Here is a 19,853-nt window from a genome sequence, read left to right as displayed (position 1 = left end):
AGTAGTGTTTGTATTTATAGAGGTTAAAGCAAAATAAATATTACATTCTTATGTATAAAGTATAGATTGAAGATCAAAAAGAAGATGTGAAATTTTATTTGTCCTCAAGAATTGAATGCTATCATGTACCCTTTTTAAGATCTAAAGGAACATTTCAGTGAGTTGCTAATATTTTAATTACCTCATAGATGAAATCTGGGTTAAGTTTAATATAGGGTATTCAAAACAGGAAATTGTGAAGCATTTAATAATTATAAAGAATATAGCGTGCTATGTATATTGAAAAATTATTTCCAAAGATAATGAAATTGTATATGTAGTTTTTGCATAATTAAAGCATTTCTTTTTTATGTCAGCATAATTTTCCACTTTTTTCTAAAAGCAATCTCATAATTTCTATGTCTTTAATGAAAATCTGTATTTACAGAAGAAGAAGAAGAAACTGAGGATGCTGGATTGGATGACTGGGAAGCTATGGCTAGTGATGAGGAGAGAGAAAAAGGTGAACAGCTCATAAGCACGCATTGATAAATACAGTGGGTATTGGAGGTGTATATATATTAAAAGAAGTTATCTCCTGATTATGAAAACTGTATGAACTTTTCTGGGGATAGGGACCAGTCTTGCTTTCTCCATTGCCATTCCTAAGTCCTCATGTGGACGATGATTTTATTATTAGTAAATGGCTTTCAGAAAGTTATTTGTAAGATAGTTACCTAGGATTTAGAATCTGTTCTTTTCAGAGTGATGTTATAAAAGGCGTTAGGTTATTAAAGCTAGCCTACAAAAAGCCTCTAAGTATAATGCAAAGATAATACAAACACATAGTTTAGTTCCTAATCACTATGAATAAAAAGTGTTTTTCTTTGCCATTTCTTTGTTTTTTACCACTAAAACCTACTTTAAGGTTTAATTTGCTGGCTTTTTCTTAACTTTTTGAGATAGATGTTTGGCTCTTTGTTTTTTCAGCCTTTTAAAGAAGGCTGAAAAGAAATGTAAATTTTTTTAAGAAATGTAAAGAAATGTAAATTTTAAAGAAATGTAAATTTCTCTTTAAGCCTAGCTTTAGCCAAATTCTACAAGTTATGATATGTTGATATTTTAAAATTTCCTTTTTGATACATTTTTACCTGTATTAACTTTTACTTATGATTTATTTAGAAGTATATTTCTTAATCTACAAAAGTGGGGACTTTATAGTTACGTATCTTTTTGTAACTTCATTGTGATCAGCAAACATATATGGCTCTGTCCTTTGAAATATGTTGACTAAATTTATAGCTAAACATGGTTACTGTAAATGTTTCATATATGACTGGAGAGAGTTTATATCCTGCAGTAGCTGGGTACCTTGTTCTCTGTATTTAGTCAAGTTTGCTGATCATTTTGTGCAGGTCTTTTATTCTGTTCTGAGTTTTCTTTCTAGTGTGCTTTTTCTCTCTGTCTCTGAGGGTGGTGTGCTCAGATCTCCCATCACGCTTGTAGGTTGTCTATTTCTCTCTGAGTTCTATTGATTTTTCTTTACATATTTTGGTGCAATATTATTAGGTGAATGTAATCTTACATATTTCTAGTGAATTGACTGTTTTTATCATTTATTTTATTTATATTTTATTTCTAGCATTGCCTTTTGTCTTCAAGTCTGCTTTTCTGATACTAACATAACTACACCGGTGATAATTTACAAGATCTTTTTTTATTACTCTTTCTATATCTTTAAACAGCAATATAATTGGGATTTTTGGATCTAGTTTGTCAATCTTTATATTTTACCTAGAACACTTAGCCCATTTCATCTAACATTTGATATAATTAATGAAATATGTTGATTTTAATATTTACCATCTTGCTAAGTTGTTCTTATTTGTACTGATTCTTTTTCTCTCCTTTCTAACCATCTTTTGTATTGTTGGATTTTTTTTTATTCATTTTTTTCCCTTCCATGAGCTGGGTAGTTTTATACTTTTCTGCTTACTTTTAGTGGTTACTCCAGAGAATTAACGTGGATCTTTGAACTATCAGTGTCTACTGTTACCTTCTTTCCAGGCAATGTAAAGACTGTAGAAACATAAGCAACATTTGACCAATTCTCGATTTATATGTCATTGTTCTCGTTTATTTTAATTCTCTTTTTTAAACCCCATAATAGCTTTTTTTTGTTTTTAACAGTCAGAGTTTATTTAAGTTGACCTGTATTCTTAGCTTTTTGTGGTGCTTCATTTCTCCCTGTACTCTGATCTTCATTTGGGATTATTCTTCCTGCCTGAAGAATACCTTATAGAATTTACTTTAGTATGAATCTGTTCCTGAGACATTCTGTTTTTGCTTTTCTGAAAATATCTTTATCTCATCTTTATTCTTGAAGGTAAAATACTGAATGAGGAATTCTTTATTGTAACTTTATTCGTTTAACACTTTGAAGATATTAGTCCCTTTTCTTGGCTTTTACTGTTTCTGTTCAAATATTAGGTATCAGCCTAAATTTTTTATGTGTCTTTGCTTTTCATCAGTTTTATTATGATATGGCAAGATTTGTTTTCTTTTTTATTTACTCTGCCTATTGGGCTTTATGAATGTATGTTTTTATCAGTTTTGCAGTGTTATAAGCCATCATTTCCCCTTAGGGATTCTAGTTAGGCCTGTGGTAGACCTTCTTACTATATCATTGTATCTTTTCCTTTTTTCTGTGTTTTTCACCTATTGAGTCTCCATGGTTCGTTCTAGATTGTTTCCTCTGATCTGTCTTCTGGTTCATTAATTCTCTCTTCAGCTGTTTGTACTCTCCTGTTAAAACCATCTCTTGAGTTCTCAATTTTATCGTCTGTATTTTTAAGTTTTAGAATTTCCATTTAAGTATTTTCATAGTTTTTAGTTACTTTCTAAACTTTTTAATCTTACCTATTGCTCCCTGGATTCTAGAAGCATAGTCTTCTTAAAAATTTTGTCTTGAGGGGAGGGTGTAGTTCAGTGGTAGAGTGCTTAGCGTGCACAGGTGCTGGAGTCCGCCCCTAGTACATCCATTAAAAATAAATAAATAACATAATTACCCACCCAAACGAACAAACAATAAAATATTTTTTAAAATATAATTTTGTTTTTATAACTTCAATATATGAAAGCCTTGTAGGTGTGTAAAGGCTGGTTTCGTCATGTGGCTTTTAATTTTATATTTTGTGCTGGATATTATAGAACTGTAGAAATAGTTTGATGTCAAAATTAGTGTTTGTTCCCTCCAGAGAGAGTTTATTTGTACATCTACCAGGAGTCTGGGTGAACTAGCAATATAGTATCATCTTACTCCACATTTAGAATTGAGAGAATCTGGGGGTGATCTGCCAGAAAAGGGGAGGTCCTGTCTACTTCCTGTGTGTCCTTACTGTCAGGGTGCAGTTTTTCAGGATTTCACCGCATCATAAGGGCTTTACCCAAAGTCCATCCACCTTGCCCTGCCAAAATCCTTGGTAGGCCTGAACTTCCAGTGCCTGGACCCCTAAACTTTAAAGGGCCATTGAAAGCACTACATAGCCTTTCAGCTACCCCCGCCAGAATCAGCAAATGACCCAGAGAGGGAAAAAGTACTGAGTATTGTGTTCACCTCCCTGGGTTTCTGTCCTCTCTTGTATCCTGGCTTAGTAATGCTTTTCTTTTTTGTTAGCTTATGGATTAATGCATTAAATTTTTACTGTTAAACGAAAATCTTCGTCGCAGCTTGTAGACACCAGTTGGCATTTATGATATATGAAAACATTAATTTGGAATTAATGATACGGTGTTACTGCCTTAGTACACTTTCAGTATAATTTTTCCTTTAGGGTCTCTATCTTGATAGAAATCTTGTTTTTAACTTTCATTTATTTTGAAATCTCTCTCTTCCTGAAAGAAGAAAACACAGTGCTTATAGAAGTAAAAGAAAACCCTGAAGAGGAGGAGGAGGAGGAAGAGGAGGAGGAGGAGGAAGAAGAGAGTGAAGAGGAAGAGGAAGAAGAAGGAGAAAGTGAAGGCAGTGACGGTGATGACGAGGATGAAAAGGTGTCCGATGAGAAGGATGCGGGGAAAACATTAGAGAAAAAGCCAAGTAAAGAAATGAGCTCAGAATCTGAGTATGACTCTGATGATGACCGAACTAAAGAGGAACGGGCTTACGACAAAGCAAAACGGAGGATTGAGGTATTTATCTGTCCCTTTTGCTTCACCCCTTTCCTCTCCACTCCTCCTCTCATACTTAAAACTATACGACTAAAGGCTTTTGATGATGAGCAGTTTTAAAAACACAGTCTCAGAGTGGTATCTTTGTCCAGTCTTTGTAACGTTGAGACGTTAGAGGTCTTTGACACTGGTCTCCCCTGGGACCTCACTCCCTTACCCAAGTCAGAATGGTGATTGCTTCATCACTTTTTTCTTGTTTTCTTCAAACTTTAATGTGTTCTTTGAGTGATGGTTTATAGGTATGCAGAGGCATTCTGAGCTTACACCCTCTAGTTATAAACATTAGTTGGGTGTTTGCCTTGTATATTTAGGTTCGTCAGTCTAAGGCACCTTGCTCACTTCAGTTGTTTAAATCTTGTGGGTTAACGAGACTTCTGTTCAGTAAAGTTCACATACCTCGCAGGCTCACTGTGTTTTTCCTACTTAATGTAGTAGACTTAACTTCAAGAGAAACTTTTCATAATTATGTCAGCTTAGCATAAATAATACACTACAAACCACTTTACTTGAGGATACTAAACTATTTTAAAGCTAAAAACTTTATAGCTTTTCTTTTCTTAATCTTTTCAAGTATAATTCTAGTTTTCAATTTTTTGTTTTAATACCTATGTATCAGTATTGACTTTTCCTTCTGTAAAGTCTAAAAAGAGTATATTTTCTGAATTTCTTAAGGACTAAGAAGATCTGTTGTTAAAAATTGGAATTTCTCAACCCTGGCTCTGTTGACATTTTGGAGCCAGATAATTCTTTGTTGTGGGGGCAGGGGGTCTGTCCTCTTCATTTTAGGATGTTGAGCAGTATCTCTGGCCTCCACCCGCTACATGTCAGTAGTATTCCCCTCCCTTCTCCTTGCTGTGACTCTGCTTCTTCCCACAGTACCTACTCAGCCAACTCCCTTGCCCTGTACCTCTCTGTGAGAGACAGTTAGTATACTGTGTTTGATGACTTAAAAACAAAATGGGTGTAAATCATTAAGTAAAAATTCCCTGTTATCTCATCCCCCTGTGAGGTGACAAGAATAAGAACTACCCTTGTTGGTGGATCTGGGTATGAGCTTCAAGTTTTTAAAGTTTTTAATTAAAAATTAGGTAATAAATTTGTGGATGCATACTATTTTTTCCCACTTAATAGTATGCTATGAACCTTGTTAGCTCAACAATTTTTTAACAGTTTTGTTAAGATATGATTTATATACCATAAAATTGACCCATTTTAAGTGTACAAACTCAGTGACAGTTTGTAAATTTAGAGTTTTGCAACTATCACCGCAACTCAACTTTAGAATATTTTCACCACCCCAGGAAGATCCCTTGTGCCAATTTGCAGTCATTCCCCATTTCTAGCCCCAGCCAGCTGCTAATCTATTTTCCCTCTATTTTCCAGAGCTGTCTTCTCTGCAAATCTCATTTAAACGCAATCATATGGCACGTGATCTCTTGTGTCTAGCTTATTTTACTTAAGCGTGGTCATCTGTGTAGTAGCTCTATCAGTATTTTGTTCCTTTTTACCAATAAGTAATTTTTTTTGTATAAATTACCACATTTTATTATTATTCATTCACCATTTAAAGGAGATTTGAGTTCTTTCCACTTTTTGGCTGTTGTGAGTGGTGCTCTTAGAAACATTTCTCATGTGAGACTTTGCATGGAAATGTGTCTTCATTTCCTTTAGATATATTCCTAGGAGTGAAATTGCTGGATCATGTGGTAAATTTGTGTTGAACTTTTTCAGAAACTACTACACTGGTTTTCAGAGTGGCTGCACAAGTATGGATTCCTACCAGTTGAGGGTTTTACCTTCTCTTCATCCTCACTAATACTTATTATTGCCTGTCTTCTCCATTATAAACATTTTAGGGGATGTGAAGTAATATATCTTATTGTGGTTTTAATTTGCATTTCCATCATGTTGAGCATTTCTTTGTATATTTATTGGCCATTTCTATAATCTTCATTGGTGAAACATCTGTTCAAATTTTTGTCTGTTTTTAATTTTGTAATTTGTCTTTATTATTGAGTTGTAAGAGTTCTTTTCACTTTTTAATAGTTTCTTCTGAAGTGCATACATTTTTAATTTTATAACATCTGGTGTATTAAACTTTTTTTTAGTAGAGCCTGCTTCTGGTGATATACTGAAGAAATCTTTGCCTAATCCAAGGCCATGAGTATTTTGTCCTATATTTTCTTTTTAAAAATTTATACTTTTCATTCCTAGTATCTTTAGTACTGTGATCTAAGATAATTTTTATGTATGATGTAAGGGGCTAAAGTCATTTTTTAAAAAGAATTTTTAACCAGCGTCACTGAAAGACTACTCCTCCCCCATTGCCTTGTTATTGTTGACAAATCAAGTGATCTGAAATGTGATGGCTTATTTTTGGACTTTGAGTTCTATTTGTTTCGTCTGTTTATCTGTTCTTAAACCGGTACCGCACTGTGTTGATTACTATAGTTTTACAGTAAGTTTCGAAATTGGGAAATGTAAGTCTTCCAACATTGTTTTTCCTTTCTAACAGTGTTTTGGCTATCCTAGGTTACTTGCTTTTCCATACAAATTTTAGGGTTAGCTTGTCAGTTTCTGCGAAAAGTCTCCTCAGGCTTTGATGAGATTGCATTGAATCTGTAGATCAGTTTTAGCGAGAATTTCCACCTTATTAATATTGAGTCTTCTAACCCATGGAAATAGTCTGTCTCTCCATTTATTTAGATCCTTTAAAATTTCTTCCAGCAATATTTTGTAGTTTTCAGTGTACAAGATTTGTAATTCTTTTGTTAAATTTATTGCTAAGTATATTTATTGTTTTTGATGCGGTAGTGAATGGGGTCACTTTATTTAATCTTCCATTGTTAGTATGAAGAAATGCAGTTGGTTTTTATAGATTGATCTTGTATCCTGCAACTGTAGTGAAATTTTTTTGTTCCAGTAATTTTTCATGGATTGCTTAGAATTTTCTGTAATCAGTGTCATGTCATCTATCAAAGACAATTTAATTCTTCTTTTCCAATCTCATTACTGCTTATTTCTTTTTCTTTTTTTTTTTTTTTTGCATGATTTCCCTGGCTAGAACAATACATTGTTGAATAGAACTGGTAAGAACAGGCATACACGCTTTGTTCCCAATATTTGGGGGAAAACATTCAGATTTTCACCATTAACTATGATGTTAGCAGTGGGTTTGTTTTTTTGGGTTTGTTTGTTTTACAGATGACCGTTTATCAATGTGAGGAAGTTCCCTTTTCCTAGTTTGTTGAGAATTTCTGTTGATGAGTGGGTGTGGATACTTTTTGTTTATCTATTGAGATGGGCTCCCCCCCATTTTTGTATTAATGTTTGAGGTATTAATTGATACTCAACCAACCGTTCATTCTTGGAATAAATCCTACTTGACTATGGTATATAATCCTCTTTCTATGTTACTGGATTTCATTTGTAATGTTTTGTTGAGGACTTTGTGACCTATACCCATGAAGTATATTGATCAGTAGCTTTGTTATGATGTGTTTCACTGGCTTTGGTGTCAGATTAATATTAGCCTCCTAGGATTATCTGAGAAGTGCTCTGTTTTCTGTAAGAGTTTGTGAAGGATTATATTATTTCCTATTTTAAATGTCAGAATTTACTAATAAGGCTTTTTTTATGGCAGGATTTTAAAATTACTAATTCAGTTTCTTGTTTTGTTACTTATTTATATTTCCTTTTTCCTCTTGAGTCTTCTCAGTCATTGTTGTCTTTCTAATAATTACTGTGAAAATTGATTTTTTATTCTGTTCTTTATTATTTTATGTTTAGTTTGAGTTTAGTTTCCTCTTTTTTTTTGCTAATTTCTTAAGTTGACAGCTTAGCTTATTGATTTGAGACCTTTCCTCTTTTCTTCATATCATACAGGCATTTACAGTTACAGATTTTCCTCCAAGTATGCTTAGCTGCATCCCATGAATTTTTTTTTTTTGATTTTCATTCTGCTCAAAACATTTTCTAATTTTCCTTTTACTATTCTTCTTTGACCTGTGCATTATTTAGAAGTATATTGTTATAATTTATAAATTTTGTGGATTTTCCTTATCTTTCTTCTGTTAATTCTAAATTCTGACCATTGTGGTCAGAGAACATACTTTGTATAGTTCCTGTCATTTTTAAATAATTAAGTTTTTTTTATTCCTCACATTAGACCTCTTCCTGAAAGTGTTTCTTGTGCACTTAGGAAGAATGTGGATTCTGCTGTTGGTGGATTTGGTGTTCAGTTAGGTCAGTTTGGTTAATAGTGTTGTTCAAATTTTCTATACACTTTCTCATTTTGTGTAGCTTTTCTATCCATTATTGAGATTGGGCTATTGAAGTTCCAGAATTTATTGTTGAATTGTATTTCTCCCCTCAGGGTTTTCTATTTTATTTTCATGTATTTGGGAGCTTTGTTAAGTACGTATGTATTTATACTTGTTATATCTTCTTGAGGGTATAGCTGTGTCTCTCTTATCTCTAATAACATTTTTTGTCTGACATTCATATAGCCACGTCATCCCTTATGGTTACCATTTGCATGGTGTCTTTTTCAGTTTATGTCTGTGTTTTTTAATCCAAAGTGTGTCTCTTGTTGACAGTGTGCACTTGAATCTTGCTGTTTTATCCAGTCGTACAATCTGCTTTTAAGAGTATTTAATTGATTCGCATTTAAAATTATTATGGATGTGGTTGGATTTTCTCTTTTTGCTATTTGTTTTCTACATATTGCATGTCTTTTTTTTTTTAAGTTATTTTCTTCATGGTTGCTCTAGGCATGATAGTTACGTATCTTATCTTCTCATTTATATTATTAGTGACTTAATTCTAGTAAAGTACAGAGATTTTGTTCTAGTATAGATTCATCTCTTTCCTTTATACTATCTATTGTTATATATATTGTTTATGCAGGTTATAAACCCAGTAATGCAGTGGTGTTATTAGTGTCTTATTTGATCTTATATTTTTAAAGGAATTAAGAGAAGAAAGGAGAAAAATATATTTATAGTCTTTGATACTAACCAAAATATTAACATTTCTGGTGTTCGTCATTTCTTCCTATGAATTTGAGTTTCTGCTGGTGTCATTTCTTTGCTGTAATGTAGCTCCAGTCCCTTCCTCGCCGTGCCTTTGTGCTCTTTGTCATATTTGTTACATCTTTATGTGTTACAAGCCCAGCCATACAATTTTAGAATTATTATTTGTAAAGTTATCTTTTAAATCAGCCTTTAAGAGAAGAAAACAGGAAAAGATATGTTTTTACTGCCTTTTATATTTACCTATATAACCATCTTTACCATTGCTCCTTTTTCTTTCCTGTGGCTTTTAGTTACCATCCTGTGGTGTCACTTCCAGCCTGATAAACTTGCTGTGATATTTCTTCTCATGCTAATCTTCTAGCAGTGAATTCTCCGTCTTCTTAAATCTGGGAGTTGTTTGTTTTATCTTTATTTTTTTAAAGATAACATTGCTGTATGTAGAATTCTTGCATAACAGTTTTTTCTCCTGTTTAGTCCTTTGAATATATTATTTCATTGCTTTTGGCCTCCACTGTTTGTGATTCAAATTAAACTTAATCTTATTTGGGTTCCCTTGTACACAGTGAGTGATTTTTCTCTTGCTGTCAAGATTTTCTTTTTGATCTTGGCTTTTAACAGTTTAATTAGAATACTATGTCTTGATGTGGATTTTTTTGTGTTTATCCTACTTGGAGTTTATTGAGTTATTTTAAGATGCGTAGATTAATGTTTTTCATCAAATTTTGAAAGTTTTCTGCCATTATTTCTTCAGATATTTCTGCCTATGTCTCTGTCTTCTCCTCCTGGAACTCCGTTGGTGCACTTGAGGGGTGTCCCACAGCTCTCTTGAGGCTCTGTTCATTTTCCTTCATTCTTTATTTTCATTGTTCAACCTGTATTATTTCTGTTAATCTGTCCTTAAGTACTTTGATTCTTTCTTCTGCCATGTTTAAGCTACTGTTAAGCCCCTTTGGTATATTTTTTAATTTGTTACTGAACTTTTTTAACTCTAGAGTTTGTGTGTTTTTTTAAAAATAATAATTTGTTTCCATTTATTTATGTCCTCTTTTGATGGAGTCATCATCACACTTCATTTCTTTGAACATAGTTCCCTGTTTTGTCTGCTAAGTCCAAAATCTAGGTCCCTCAGAAATAGTTTCTGTTGACCACCTTGAATTCTGTTGGCTCCTACAAATGTGATGGTTTTGGTTGTTTTTGTTTATTTGCCTAGTGAATCACGTGGACTAACTAATTCTGTGGTGTCTTTTGCTTCTGTCTTATGGAACTGTTGATGTCTCGTCTTGGTTTTGTTTGTTAGTTTTTGTTTTTTAAATTCTTGTTTTCATTTTTACGCCTAGCTTCCTAGGGCTTTCCCCTGAGTCAGCTTGTCTCAGTGTCAGCCAAGTGATTTGTCAGTGGCTGTGCTTAAATACCTTGAGGCAGTAAGACTTCTGCTGTTTGCCAGTGGATCTTACAGCTTACTAGTCCACTCTGGGTTTTACTTTATGCATTCACAAGATCTCTTGTTGAGGCAGGAACGAGTTACTCACTAAGGACCTCCTTGGTCCCTTCTGACAGCCTTCCAAGGAACACAGCCTTCTGGACCACCAGAGATACGTAGGATCTTACCAAAGCCTACGTTGGCTGTCTTGTGCTACAGACCTCTTGTTAAATTTCTAACTGATCTCCCGGGTTACCTCTTGCCCCATCAGTATCAAGACCTCAGTCTGGTTGTGATTTTAGTCTTATCTCTTCATTTGCCATTGGGGTCACTCTTGGTTTAACAGTGCCCTGAGGTGTGAGATCCCCTGTCCTTGTCTGATCACTTCTACCCATGGAGTGTGGGAGGAAAAGGAGTGTGATGGAGCCACTCTCCTCTCAAACTCCACAGGCTTCTATTGCTCTGACAGTCAGTAAATATTTAATTTCTTGAATTAAATATTTTTCATTTTGTTATATACTTTTGGCCAGTTTCTAGAGTCTTTAAGTGGTTGTTTTGGCTGTTTTGTCCAGTTTCATATTTTCTTTTGGGGAGAGGATTTCTTAAGCTCCTCATCCCATTGTTTAAGAAGTCCTGTTTCAACACCTTTAAGAGCTCCATACTGTATTCCGTTTTATAGGAGAAGCCTAATTTAACTTTGGATCAGTCTGCTCGGGCTGCCATAAAATACTATAGACTGGGAGGCTTAAACAACAGAAATTTATTTTCTGACAGTTCTCGAGGCTGGAAGTTGAAGATAAAAGAGCTTGCAGGGTGGTTTTCTGGTGAGAACTTCTTCCTGGCTTGCAGATGGTCACTTTACCCCTGAGTCCTCACGTGGTCTTTCCCTGTAAGTGCTCAGAGAGAAAGATTTTTGATTTCTCTTTCTCTTATAAGGATACCAGCCCTATTGGATTAGGGCTCCACCGCTAGGACCTCATTTAACTGTTCCATTACCTCCTTAAAATCCCTGTCTCTAAATAAGACCCTGGGAGTTAGGGCTTCATTGTATGAATTTGAAAGAGATACAGTTCAGTCCTTAACAAACTTCATGGTTCTGAAACCTTGCTACATACTATAATTTTCTGACATTCATCCCAGACTTCCTGAGAAAGAATCTCCATTGTGGAGACAGGTCTCTACCTCCACGATTCTGTGCAACCAGGTAAGCAGCTCTGGGGCTTAGGAGACACTCATTAAGAAACCCTCCACTGAAGAAGGTTAAATGGTTACTAGTTTATACTATTATGAATAGTACTCTAGTGAACAAATACTGTTGTACCTGTGCGTCTATGTATACTTGTCTTGCCATTGCTTCAGGGCAGTACGTGGAGGTAGGATTTCTGAGTCAGTGTCTTTGTACAAATTGCCCTCCAGAAAATCCCAACCATCTGCCAAGTGTGGGAGAGAAAGGCAGGTTTCGAGCATCTCAAGTTCTAACTAACTAAGGTCATGATGTTTGCTTCTGAGTCATACATATTGTGAGTCTGTTGTGTAGTACTCTTTGCTAGTAAATACTTATGTTTTTCACTTTTGACATTCCAAAAACTTTTCTTATTACAGTTTCTATAGAAAGATTCAATGTCTAGGGGTAGAAATGAGTGAGTTCTTATAAAAATTGTTCTTAGGTGGAAAATGCTTTTGTAAATGACAGTATTTCAGAGTTTTAAATGAAAGTCTTAATCCCATTTGAATGCCAGCTTTAGTCTTTACTTGAAAGGCTGTCATTTTAAGAGGAACTTCTGGCTTAGGTGTTTTGGTTTTTTTTCCCCCCTCTCAGAAAGCTGAAGTATTTAGAAGTAAATGGTACAGAGAAACACACTGTAGTTCAAGGACAAACTTTCTCTTGCTTAGTGGTACTTTAGGAAGGTAGGAAAAGTCATTTGGATGTCTTAGGCTGAGGCTTACAGAAACCCTTTCCTAACTGAAAGGTTTTGTGTCATTTATACACTGGACTAAGTTTTGAAATAAACTGCTTTAAACTTTTTAAACAATTCTTAAGTTCTAATGACATTTTTTGAATGCCAAATATACCTCTTTTACTGTAAACCCCCACTTAAGTTAGAGGCTGTACTGTATAGTAAGTGTGACAAAAAGATCAATTCCTTTTCCGTCCATTATATCCCATTAAATTAACTGTGGGAAAAGTGTTCAGAGTTTGAGCCCAAACTTTACACCAGTCTTATTCATAATTAACAGTGCTGCTCTGAAGTCTGTTCTGAACAGGTGTCTCCTTATCCAAAGGTTGTACAGTTCACGTTGTAAAATACAATTACGTAGTTAAATCAACAGACAGCTTGGATACAGGTTGTGGCATTCTCTTGCAAAGGCAAAATAATTTAAAGGAAAATGATATGGGTTGAGATATATTTAATTTTGTGTTTGTATGTTTTTTTTTCCCCATTCCTAGAAACGGCGACTTGAACATAGTAAAAACGTAAATATGGAAAAGCTAAGAGCTCCGATTATCTGTGTACTTGGACATGTGGACACAGGGAAGACAAAAATTCTAGATAAAGTAAGAAATTTTGGATGAAGGTTTGAGATTTGCAGATACTAATTACTATATATAAATAGATGAACAACAAATTTATACTGTAAAGCACAGGAAACTATGTTCAGTGTCTTGTAGTAACCTATAATGAAAAAGAGTATGAAAAGGAATATATGTATGTATATGTATGACTGAACTATTATGCTGTACACCAGAAATTGACACATTGTAAATTGACTATACTACAACTAAAATTTTTTTAAAAAAATTAAATTAAAAAAAATTGGATGCATTGATATATAACTTTTTGAATAAGTGAATGATACTTGATAAAAAGCTAATAGAAACCATAGCACACATAGGCAGTTGTGATTACAGTAAATAAGCTGCTGTTGTCTTATTGCTTCTGCTTCTTGCTGCATTGTCAAGTTCTAATCTGAACCTGCTGTCTTATCCCAGCTCCGTCACACACATGTGCAAGATGGTGAAGCAGGTGGTATCACGCAGCAAATTGGTGCCACCAATGTTCCTCTTGAAGCTATTAATGAACAAACTAGGATGATAAAAAATGTAAGTACACTGTATTTCATGTGTTTTCATCTCTAACAAAAATTAAGGCGTGAACTATTTCAAACATAGAAAAAAGAACGGGATAGTGCAGCAGACCCATATGCTTATTACCATTCATCATTAGCGTGTGCTGTTTTACTTCAGATCCCTTTTTTAAAGCGAGAAAACATTAACTGTTGAGGAGACCTCACATCCCATTTCCTTCCCGCTTATGCCAAGAGCAGCCACTATTCTGAACTTATAATATGCCACTTCCCTCTGTGTTCTAATAACACCTTTACCATAGCTTTATATTTTCCATACCATTATATTCCATACCATATTTACCAGTTGCCAGAACTTGAAATCTGGTATTATTTTAGATTTATTATAGTTAAAAAAATATATAAACACAGTTTTTATTAGGCCTGTATTAAGTTTCTCAGGATAACCTTTATATGACAATTAGAATTATATTGTTTGTATTGCAGTGAAGTGGAAATAATTATGAATTTTGATTTAAGACAACCAGAATGCATATTGGAAATGTTTTACATTTGAATCATTCTGATCTAGATCACTAGATAAGATTTTGGAGAATCATTTGAAGATTGACAAAAGTACAGATAAAGTAAAAAAAAGTTTTCTGTGTGTGTGAGAGATTTGTTGGTCAGTGCTACTTTTTGGATTAAAAGAGAATGTTCATATCTGGCCTGTTGTAATATTGTTTCCATTCACTTGTGTACTTTTGTCCAGAAAATCAAGGGTTTATGATATTATTTGAATAAAGGAGGATATAAAATTATGATTCAATACTTTAAGTCGATTTGGGAAATTTTCTTTAAAACATACTTCGGGTTATTTTTCAGAGTTTAGAATTGCTTTAAAATTGGACCAGATAAATTTTCCGGATTCTGAGAACTGCTTCTTGTGTGTCGGTTTTCTATAGCTGATCACCCTCAGGTGATGGCTCTGCCATTTGTCACTGACTAATAATCTCAAATTTAGACTACATCGTAGTTATATGACTTTCACAAAGGGAATATTTTCTCATTTCAGTTTTTTCCTGCAAAACTCCTTTTGACATTAATGACAATATTAACTATTGTGCTTTGCTGGTTGACTCACTGACTGTTTTAAAACTGTTCATTTGGAAAAGGAAGTGGTGATATTTGGGAGTTTTCAGAGCAGAATACAACTGTTTTGCAAAGAAGCTTTTGTTTTGGCTTTGCTGAGCTCTCGCTTCTCCCCGCCTTTTCTAGTTTGATAGAGAGAACGTGCGGATTCCAGGGATGCTGATTATTGACACTCCTGGGCATGAGTCTTTCAGGTGAGAGTGACTTGCATCTTCTGTCAGCATGCAGACTGCTTGAAACCACGCAGGCCAAAACGTTCAGTGACTCAGGTGTCCTAACCAGTCACAAGTCTTTGAGCACTGTTTTGAGATCTGTGGTCCGCAAACTACCAGTCCTCATCTGTGCCTTGCTAATTCAGTAGTATTTTATTTAGGTACTTGCTTTTTAATAGAAGTCTTTTCCACTCTGAAAGGGCAAATCCTAATACATACCTGGTCTATCTCCTATGAAACCCATTACACGTGGAATTTTATCCTGTTGCCTCTTGGCCATGTTCCTTAGCGCAAAAAACTTGGTCAGTAAAATTGACAGAAATAATGGAATAACTTCTGGAACTAAGTCATTTCAACTGCTGTCAGTTCACTGTCAGATAAGCATTTTGGCAAGTTAAGGGCTAATGCATGTACTTTTAATGCATGTACTAACATTTAATGCATGTACTTCATTTTGTTCTTTTTGTTTAGGTTTTACAAAGAAATTAAGTTTCTTTATGTGAAAGTGTAAATTTCAAGATTTCTGTTAATGCATCTTTTCCCTCTTTTCCAATAGTAATCTGAGAAACAGAGGAAGCTCTCTTTGTGATATTGCCATTTTAGTTGTTGATATCATGCATGGTTTGGAGCCCCAGACAATTGAATCTATCAACCTTCTCAAATCTAAAAAATGTCCCTTTATCGTTGCACTCAATAAGGTAAGCTCTCCTTATGAAAAAGTAAATCCTGAAAATATACTTCTTAATTTTTTGTGGTTAAAAAAATATAACTTTCATTTAAGAAAGTGCACTCCTGCTAAGTGTACAGTTCAGTGTATGTTGACCAATTTAAATGCACACATAACCACCACCATCTAGAATATAGACGTACCTCCATATTCCCAGAATGTTCCCTTATGTTGTTTTGCAGTCAGTGTGCCCCTCTGCAACCCCAGACACACACTGGCCTCTTTTGTCACTAGTTTTGCCTATTTTATAATTTCATATTAATGGAATTATATAGTGTATAATCTTTTGAGTCTGGCATTTTTCACTATTCACATAATTACAGATTTATCCATGTTGTTGTGTACCTCACAGATTGTTCCTTTTTAGCTGAGTAATTTATTATCTGGATAATACCACACTTCATCCATTTTAACTGTTGAAGGACTTTTGGATTGATTTCAATTTTAGGTTATTAATGAAGCAGCTGTGACCATTTCTACACAAATCTTTGTGTACACATTTGTTTTCCATTACTTTTAGTAAATATCTAGGAATAAAATTGCTGGATAATATGGTAGTTTTATGTTCAACTCTGAGAACATGATACACTTTTCCAAAGAGGTTGTACCATTTTACATTTTTAAATAGGCAATTTGTAAGAGTTCCAGTTTATGTATATTCTTGCCAGCACTTAATCCTACCTATAGCCATTCTGATAAATGTGTAGTGCCAAATTATTGTTTAATTTGCATTTCCATGATGTCTAATAGCATCAAACATCTTTTCGTGTGCTCATTTGCTGCCATCTCGGTGTCTCTATGAAGTATCTGTTCAAAATCCATTGCTCATTTTTTATTAGATTGTTGTCTTGCTGAGTTTAGGAGTTCTTTGTATATTGTTGATATAAATCCTTTGTCAGTTGTGTGTATTGCAGATACATTCTTGTAGTCAAGGACTGTTTTTTTTTCTCTTAATAATCTGTTTTGAAGAGCAGAAATTTCTAATTTTGATGAAATCAATTAATGAGAATTTTTTGAATAATTTCTTTCTTCTGTGTAAGTAATCTTTTCCCACTCCAAGTTAATGAAACCTTTCTCCGATGTTTATAGATATTCAACATTTAGATCTGTGATGTTTTTAAGGTAACTTTTGTGTTTTAAGTTAAGTGGTGTAAAGCAGCATCAAGGTTCACTTTTTTCCAAATGAAGATCCACTTCAAAACCCTTCGTTGGAAAGATTATACTTTCCCCTTTGAATTACTTTGGAATCCTTGTTGAAAATTAATTGACCGAGTATATTTGTGTCTGTTCTTAGTATTTATCTTCTCTTGCATTGACCTAGATGTCCACCCTTATGCCGCTGCTACCCTGTTGTAATTATTCCAGTTTCATAGTGATGTCTTGAAAGTCAGAGGTGGTTAATTTCTTCAACGTTTTATTTCTTAAAATTGTTTTGGTGATTTCAGGGTCCTTGAATTTCATATAAAGTTTAGAACCAGCTTTTTGGTTTCTGCAAAAAGCCTTCCAGGATTTTGATTGGGATTGTATTTAATCTGTAGATAAATTCTTGGAGAATGTACATTTTAACAAAACTGAGTCTTCTGACTGGTGAACATGGTGTCTGTCTCTGCATTTGCTTAAGTCTTCTTTACTTTCTCTCGGTGATATGTTACAGTTTCATTGTCCATGTTTTGGTCATATTCCTAGGATTTCCTGGTTTTAATGTTATTGTAAATGGTAGTTTAAAATTTTGGATTTCTAATTGTTTCTCAGTTTTATATAAAAATACAGTTGATTTTTATATATTGACTTTTTAATCTTGTGACCTTGTTAAATTCACTGACTAGGCCTAGTAGCTTCTTTTGTAGCTCATGTGGGATTTTCTATATACATGGTTATGTTATCGGCAAATAAAAACTGGTGTACTTTTTTCCTTATTTCTATCCTTTGTAAACTTTTTCTTCCTTACTGCACTAACAAGACCTTCTAAAACAACGCTGAATAGAAGTGATGACACACATCCTTGCTTTCTTCTCCATCTTAGGGGAGGAGTGCTCTTTCTCCATCAAGTACGATGTCGACTGTGAGTTTTCTGTAAATGCAAGAAGTTCCTTTATATTCCTTGGTTGCTTAGAGTGTTTTTGTTTAAGTCTTGAATGGTTGTTGATTTTTGTCAGATGCTTATTCTGTATCTCTTGATTTGTTCCCATGGCTTTTCTCCTTTAATCTGTAACAGTGTGAATTACTGTTCATGGCGAGGGGCTTTACACACTTCTTATTATTAAAACTTTATTATTTTTAGAGCACTTGAAGGTTCACAACATAAGTGAGGGGAAGGTGCAATTTCTGTGTCCCCGTCTTCACACGATCCCCACCTCCCCCATTATCAACATCCTTTACTAAAGTGGGACATTTGTTAGAATTGATGAACCGCCATTAACACATCATCAGCACCCGACGCTCATAGTTTACAGCAGAGTTCACTCTTGATGTTTTATACACTGTGGGCTTGGACAAATACGTAACAACAAGTATCTCTCATCATGGTTTCATACCGAGTATTTTCACTGCCTTTAAAGTCCTCTGTGCTCTGTCTGTTCATCCTCCCACGTCCCAGCCCACGTCCCACCCCGTGGCAGCCACCAATCTTTTTACTGTCTCTATCATTTTCCCTTTTCCAGAATCATATATATTTGGAATCCTATGGTACGTGACCTTTTCAGATTGGCTTCTTTCACTTAGTAATATGCATTAAAGTTTCTTCGATGTCTTTTTCTGGCTTGATTGCTCATTTCTTTTAGCACTAAATGATATTCCATTGTCTAGATGTACCACAGTTTATCCATTCACACACTGAAGGACATCTTAGTTGTTTCCAAGTTTTGACAATTACGAATAAAGCTGCTGTAAACACTTGTGTGAAGGTTTTTGTATGGACGTAAGATTTTTAACCCCTGGGTAAATACCAAGGAGCATGATGGCTGGGTAAGAGTGTTTTATAAGAAATTAGCAAACTGTCTTCCAAAGTGGCTGTATCATCTTGTATTTCCACCAGCAGCAAATGAGAGTTCCTGTTGCTGCTCATCCTCACCAGCATTTGGTTTTGTGTTTTGGAATTTGGCTGTTCTGATAGGTGTGTAGTAGTATCTTGTTTTAATTTGTATTTCCATGTGACATAAGACTTGGAACATCTTTTCACATACTTGGGGGTGAGGGGTGTAGATCAGTGGTAGAGTGCATGCTTGGCATGCACGAGGTCCTGGATCATCCCCTCATGCCTCCATTAAGGAGGGGAAAACTCCTTCAGACTTTTCATGTACTTATTTGCCATCTGTGTATCTTCTTTGGTGAGGTATTTGTTAAGCTCTTTGGCCCATTTTTTAATTAGATTCTGTTTACTTACTGTTGAGTTTTAAGAGTTCTTTGTATATTTTGGATACCATTCCTTTATCAGATGTGTTTTTTGCAGACCTTTTCTCCTGGTTTGTGGCTTGTCATTTCACTCTCTGTAACAGCAGAAGTTATTCATTTTAACTCAGTCCAGCTTATTGGTTCTTTCTTTAATGGATCATGCCATTGGCATTGTGTCTAAACAGTCATCACCATAACCAAGGTCATCTGGGTTTTCTCCTGTTACCTTCTAGGTTGTTTGAGAGTTTTGTGTTGTACAGCTGAGTGATCCATTCTGAGTTAATTCCTCTGAAGGGTGTAAGGTCTGTGTCTCAATTCAGTGTTTTGCATGTGGACGTCCAGTTGTTCCAGTACCATTTGTTCTTTACTGTTGATTTTTTAAATGTTAAACTAACCTTGCATTACTTGACTAACCCTACTTCGTCATGATATTATTATATTTTTCATATATTGCTGGATTTGATTTGCTAATTTTTTGTTGGAAGATTTTTGTGTTTGCATTCATGAGTGATTCTGGTATGTAGTTTTCTTGTATCTTTTGTCTGGTTTTGATATCAGTAATGGCCTCGTAAGATTAGTTGAGAAGTATTTCCTCTGTTTTCTGAGTTTGTAGAAATGATGTTATTTCTTTAAGTGTTTGATAG

The 19,853-nt window shown here is 34.5% G+C and overlaps 1 protein-coding gene across 2 annotated transcripts in view; it reads left to right on the top strand.

The window, feature by feature from the left end:
- EIF5B (eukaryotic translation initiation factor 5B) overlaps nucleotides 1-19,853 on the top strand; it is a 64,887-nt gene that overhangs the window by 35,551 nt on the left and 9,483 nt on the right. The window contains exons 9-14 of one of the 2 annotated variants that reach the window (XM_010991910.3): nucleotides 428-502; nucleotides 3,884-4,167; nucleotides 13,112-13,219; nucleotides 13,655-13,765; nucleotides 15,007-15,074; nucleotides 15,649-15,790. In XM_010991910.3, coding sequence (XP_010990212.2) covers nucleotides 428-502; nucleotides 3,884-4,167; nucleotides 13,112-13,219; nucleotides 13,655-13,765; nucleotides 15,007-15,074; nucleotides 15,649-15,790 — 788 coding nt within the window. Of the gene's footprint in view, nucleotides 1-427; nucleotides 503-3,880; nucleotides 4,168-13,111; nucleotides 13,220-13,654; nucleotides 13,766-15,006; nucleotides 15,075-15,648; nucleotides 15,791-19,853 lie in introns of both variants that reach the window. The other variant, XM_031441109.2, reaches the window with a different exon arrangement.

Source organism: Camelus dromedarius, chromosome 33, assembly GCF_036321535.1.
Source record: "Camelus dromedarius isolate mCamDro1 chromosome 33, mCamDro1.pat, whole genome shotgun sequence".
NCBI lineage: Eukaryota > Metazoa > Chordata > Mammalia > Artiodactyla > Camelidae > Camelus > Camelus dromedarius.
The sequence above is the reverse complement of the archived record's forward strand: the minus strand, read 5'-3'. Positions and strand labels throughout refer to the sequence as shown.